The sequence below is a fragment of the Limulus polyphemus genome, unplaced genomic scaffold (genome assembly GCF_000517525.1).
Source record: "Limulus polyphemus unplaced genomic scaffold, Limulus_polyphemus-2.1.2 Scaffold118, whole genome shotgun sequence".
Taxonomy (NCBI): domain Eukaryota; kingdom Metazoa; phylum Arthropoda; class Merostomata; order Xiphosura; family Limulidae; genus Limulus; species Limulus polyphemus.
The window spans coordinates 191,205-197,216 of record NW_013665728.1 but is presented as its reverse complement, the minus strand read 5'-3'; the positions used below and the strand labels follow the sequence as shown (position 1 = coordinate 197,216).

The 6,012-nt window shown below is 35.4% G+C and overlaps 1 protein-coding gene across 1 annotated transcript in view; it reads right to left on the bottom strand.

Moving 5' to 3' along the window:
• Window positions 1–1,091: 1,091 nt before the first annotated feature.
• The window catches only part of LOC106472235 (hormone receptor 4-like), a 66,645-nt gene continuing 61,724 nt past the window's right edge, over window positions 1,092–6,012 (bottom strand). Inside the window, exons 6-7 of the mRNA XM_013932867.2 lie at window positions 3,600–3,894; window positions 1,092–1,827 (exon numbers count right to left, since the gene is read on the bottom strand). Of these exons, the coding sequence (XP_013788321.2) occupies window positions 1,610–1,827; window positions 3,600–3,894 (513 nt within the window). The 3' untranslated portion in view covers window positions 1,092–1,609. The remainder of the gene's footprint in view (window positions 1,828–3,599; window positions 3,895–6,012) is intronic.

Here is a 6,012-nt window from a genome sequence, read left to right as displayed (position 1 = left end):
GTAAATAGATCTCAAGAGATGACGAAGCCTTTAGCTAAAAGTTTGTACTTGAAAAACTCTGAGCCATTATATGAGCCAATATGCCGCGGCTAAAAACTTGTTTACCGGTAACACTGTTCCTATAAACATTTCATTGGTGCTTAGATAAACTCATTGCGACGGAAAGGTTTCATAAATTGCAATTTAATTGTAGTTTATTTTAGCCTAAAGTTAGACAATAAGCTATTCGCGCTGTGGGAATCGAACTCTGAATTTAAAACATTTCGTGCAAAAGGTGTCGTTCACGGATTGTGTAGAATTGTGTTTAGCTTGTTAAACTCCGAAAATGAAAGAGAATCAAATTAATAAATGTTAAAAGAACACCATCTTGTGTACCACTCACGACAATTGATGGTTACACAGCAGTATATGGTCGTCTGGCTTATTGAAACAGCTTTACGGTCAAACAGGGCAAGTGCCGCGGCTATTGAGGATTCCCTCTTGTTTTTTAATTATCGTTTTTACCTTTGCCCCTCAATGGCACAGCAGTATGTCTGCGGCCTTATAAAGCTATAACCCGGGTTTCGATACCCATTGTGTAGCTTTGTGGTTAACAAACAAGCAAACATTTTACCTTAAAATTATAACATTATTTATATTACAACACATCTTCGAATTAACCAGTATTTACAAAAGACTGATTGGCATTGTCACAACACACAAGGGAGGGCCAGCGGAGGGTTTTGTTGACTAGCTGCTTTCTCTCTAGTCTTTCAATTCAAAATTAGGGACGACTAACGCATACATCTCTTGCGTTGCTTTGCGCGAATATTTAAAAGAAAACAAATTATAAACAATATACGAATGACACCACATATTGTTTGTTTGAAGTTAAACACAAAGCTACACAATGGGCTATCTGTGCTCTGCCCACCACGAGTATTGAAATCCGGTTTCTAGCGATGTAAGTCCGCAGACTTACCGCTGTGCCACTGGGTGCGCCACATATTGAATGATAAGTTCCAGAAAGTTGAAACGTATTATTTCCTATATATTTCCGCCGCGATAATACCAATTGTTGTTACCATTACGAAGGTGAAGAAGGAGACTGCTTTTGTAACTGTTTTATTTTCTGCGTCCATGATCATGACATAATGAAAACATAATTTCTGTGGGACATGCATGCAAGTTCAGTGACACGTATCTAATTACAATCAAAAATTTAAACTTCTCCAGAACAAGAAACTTTGTAACATTAACGAAAGAAATATTATTCAAACGTAAGAAATAATATAAATTTATTTATTACAAGCGAGCCTAGAAACGGAATTAGGTCACGATTTATCCTCTTTTTTTTTCTTCTGAGTTTGCTTTTCTTTAGGAACATCCCAAACTTCTCGCCTGCACGATATATTGCACAGAACCGGACTGAGAGTGACCTCGGATACTGATGCCTTCGCCCTGGATTCGCTGACTAGTCAAAGTTAATCTCACTCTCCATCCTTCTTTTGCTGGACACTTTACAAATGTAGCGACGGTGGTCTGAGGTCGTCCCTCCTTTTGTTGACCGCGTATCTGTGTAGACATATTTATATTTGTAAAAACTATACACACTTTTAGGGCACAGTCGCTATCTGCTGATGCTGGTGTTCAGTATAAAAGGAACATAAAACATTTTACTCTGGAGCAACAACCCTGCCGCTGCGTGGATGTCAGGAAGACAAGTTAGCAGGTCGTTAAATCTATTCGGTTGTTGATGGAAACGCTGTTCAATAAACACCCTTAGGGTTGCTAGGTAACGCTCTTGGATTACCTCGAGTTCTCGTTGACCTTGATACTCTTCTGTGACTGAAGGAGAAAATGATATTACTATCAGTTTAGTAGTTTTATTAGTATTAGCATTATTCGCCACAATATTTTTTTCTCTTTTTTTTGGTACTACAAAATCGATCTTTAGGTTTTTAAATTATACTCTTACTGGTAATTAAACACTTGTCTTAAATCCAATTACTCAATTATATATCACTAACAGCTATTATTTGCCACTTCAACAAAGAAGAAACAATCCATTTTAAATGATATTTGGTTTAGACCCTAAATGTCTAGGCACGCTACGGTAACCAATAAAAGCATTTCTTACATCGACATTTTTTGTAGGAACTAAAATTCAGCTGCCAGAATAGTTTGAGTACTAGTCCTCTATGATCTGCTATAGTTACTATTAAAATCACCATTATAGAAGACCTAATAGATCCAACAGCTGAGACGTGTTGAATCAGTTACTTCGTTATTCTGACAGTTTAGAAACTATGAATGAACAAAACCACGCTTTCAGTTAGTTATTATAACTGTTCTTCTAGTGCTGAAAGTTGTTATTATAACTGTTCTTCTAGTGCTGAAAGTTGTTATTATAACTGTTCTTCTAGTGCTGAAAGTTGTTATTATAACTGTTCTTCTAGTGCTGAAAGTTGTTATTATAACTGTTCTTCTAGTGCTGAAAGTTGTTATTATAACTGTTCTTCTAGTGCTGAAAGTTGTTATTATAACTGTTCTTCTAGTGCTGAAATTGGTTATTATAACTGTTCTTCTAGTGCTCAAATTTGTTATTATAACTGTTCTTCTAGTGCTCAAATTTGTTATTATAACTGTTCTTCTAGTGCTGAAAGTTGTTATTATAACTGTTCTTCTAGTGCTGAAAGTTGTTATTATAACTGTTCTTCTAGTGCTGAAAGTTATTTTTCCAGATTACTGATTATTAAACTGTCCTATCATGTATCCATTATAAATATTTGATATTGCTAAAGGTTTCATAGACATAGTGATTCGGTTTCAGTCCAAAATTATCAGTGTGTCAGCTATATCATGTATTACAGTTGTCACGAACCCAAATACTCAATGCGTTTTCTAAACTGTTGAAATAATAGTCATCTTGTTGGCGTTAGATAGAAAATAAATAACAAGGACTTCTAACAGTTTTGAATTTAAAAGAATGATTCATGCTTTAAGTATAGCGATATAATACAAGCTTAATTGTTAAGTAAGAACAGAACGTACAGTATTGTAACACAAATGTATAAGCATGGTCACTATTACGTTGACACTTTACTTCAGATGCATAGTTTTACTGGAATTATCTACGAAAAACAGTTCACTCTTTAACCCATTACTTTGTTACGATATTTTTCTTTGCATTACTGTCAGTACAATATCTGGCAGTTTCTTTCTTGCACGAAACTAGAATATTTAAGCTTTAAGTAAGCGTACGTATTGAAATCATTGTAGATAAATAAGACACCCATTTGAACAAATTATTCGAACGTGACACACCATGTGATTATCATGATGTAGGTTTCACCCTCAGCAGTTTAGGATTGTTCTTGACAGGGGTGCACTCTAATGTGCCCTTTACTATATAACTGAAAAAGCAAGATAGCTTACGATTGAAATCCATTTTGCGTTTATCAAGCATATGCTTAACCGTTTAAGCTGTCGAGGCTTAACTGCTCTGATAGGCAAGGTTGTCGGTTAGAATCCCGTTTGATCTTAATTTTCATTTAATTTTTAAATTGCATTTGATTCACGCAAGGCCTTCATTTCATTGGGTAATAAATGTCCGTTACCTTGATTTAGCATGATGATAACCTTGAGGCAGACATACTCTTCAATACACAGCCTCATCCGACGGAAGGCAGAGCTCAAATGAGTAAGATGTTCCACCAGAGGGCCAGCTTCCAAGCGTAGCTGTTCAAGTGTAATTGGCCGTCCCATCATAGCAGCCAAACAATTCTGAAGGCGGCAGAGACCTGCTACTATCTCCTGGTCCAGACTCGACTCGGAGTACTTCACTGGTCCGTGGATAGCTTGGTAAGCGCATGTGGTTAGTACCAGAAGCTCGTGCCATTTGTGGGTCAGCAACTAAGTTAGAAGCAACACAAAATTAAATGTAATCTGGGAAATTAAATATAGTATGTTGAAAATAGAGTAATGCATCTTTATAAGTGGTATAACAGATAAAAGGATAATGCAAGCCATACTACAGAATCTACTTCCCGTGGAATGTTATAGACAAAGTAAACATCCATCACTACTACTATATGAAAGACCAGATAATGTGAAGTCGAAGTTCAAAATCACGATAATGAATATGACTTTGGAAATCGCAACCTACAGTAACTCATATTTACATTTTCTTCATCTTACCATCGTTAACATAAAGGGTTGGAGAGGCTGTAATTTCTATACGTTTATGCTTTAAAAAGCACGTTATATAAATAACTTTGGCGTATGTTATAGGTGGATATTTATACCGAGGAAGAAAGTGTTTTGATTAATAAATGAGACTTGTTAGTTAAACAAGAAACTATTCTAATAAATAAACAGTTTCTGCCCCCCCAACTAAAATAGAGACAAATATATCTATTCTAGTAGACAATATAGACAAATTCATTTGAACTAGGTAGACATATAGTACAAGTACAACATTTACACTTTTCTGTACACTAAAAGCTTGCGACGATATTTCATCAGAAATAGAGCAAACATTTATAGTATTTACTATTGCCAATGGAATCTTCTTGTACGTAAGGGATATCACATTAAACTTAAAGGATAACAAGTTGTGGAAGAAAAATCTGAAATTCAGTGATACAATATTCTTAATATCGACGTATCATAATAACCCAACCAAACAAAAAATATATTTCAAAACACAATAACTTGTAGGGGTGCGGGTTTGGCTCTGAATTTACAGTCGGGTTCGAATCTGTGGGATACAGCAAAATATTTCTAGCACATAAAGCGATTTTGGCCTTGTCATAGTGAAACTAATAAAACTTCCCATTACGAATGAGTTATGTGTAATGTATTTTTAAAATATGACATTTGATTCTGTAAAGTCTCTGTTCCCTGGATGAAAGTTATGTAAATTCATGATTAATGAAAGGTTATCTTAGGACAGGAAAAGTTGCTTCCCTTGTATGTAATCGTAAAAAACGCCCATAAAAACCGCAAAACTGAAAATCTGTATGTATCTCTCCATGGATCTAATGAACCTACATACCAGTTTTGGTGAAGATCCAGCCACACCCTGGGAAGTAGTTACATGGATATACAACAGACAGTAGTATTATATTTATGACATTTTGTTATGTGAACGTAACATTTATTCCCTTATCTATTTATAGCAAGATATTTACTATTTTTAAAATATATTTTATTCTGTCAACATAACATTCATTTCGTTGTCTATTTATATCAAGATATTCAATATCTTTAAAATATGATATTAACTTCTGTTAACATTTTGTTATCTATTTACAGCAAGATACAGTGCCTTGCAAAAGTATTCACCCCCACCAAAGTTTCCATTGTTTTTTGTTGCCGTCTGAGCTTGTAATAGTAAAACTTTCAAATGGGACTTTATATTTATAATCTTCAAAATCTACTCCAAACTGAGAAAGCTAAAAAAATGCTGATATTATGTAAGTAAGTTAATTTTCAAAGAAAGTTAAAATATTCTCAATTGCATAAGTAATCAATCCCTTTGCTACGGCAATCCTAAATCAGTTCAGGTGCAAAACATTAGTTTGAAAAGTCACAGAATTAATGTAATGGTTTCTGTCTATGTATACTCAAAGTTGTTTAACTTGACTTCAGAGTAGATGCATCTGTTCAAGCCACAACTCACATAGTGATACTACAAACCAACCATGAAGACCAATGAGCTTTCCAAACAAGTCAAGTATAAAGTGGTAGAGAAGCACCGATAAGGAGAAGATTACTAGGAAATTTCAAATTCGCTGATTATCCCTTTGAGTATGATAAGTCCATCATTAAGAACTGGAATGTGCTTCATACCACCCAGTCACTACCCAAATAAAGCTACCCTTCCAAACTAAGCGGCCCAGCATGGCCAGGTGGTTAGGGCGCTCGACTCGCAATCTGAGGGTCGCGGGTTCGAATCCCCCTTCCACCAAACATGCTCGCCCTTTTAGCCGTGGGGGCGTTATAATGTGACGGTCAATCCCACTATTC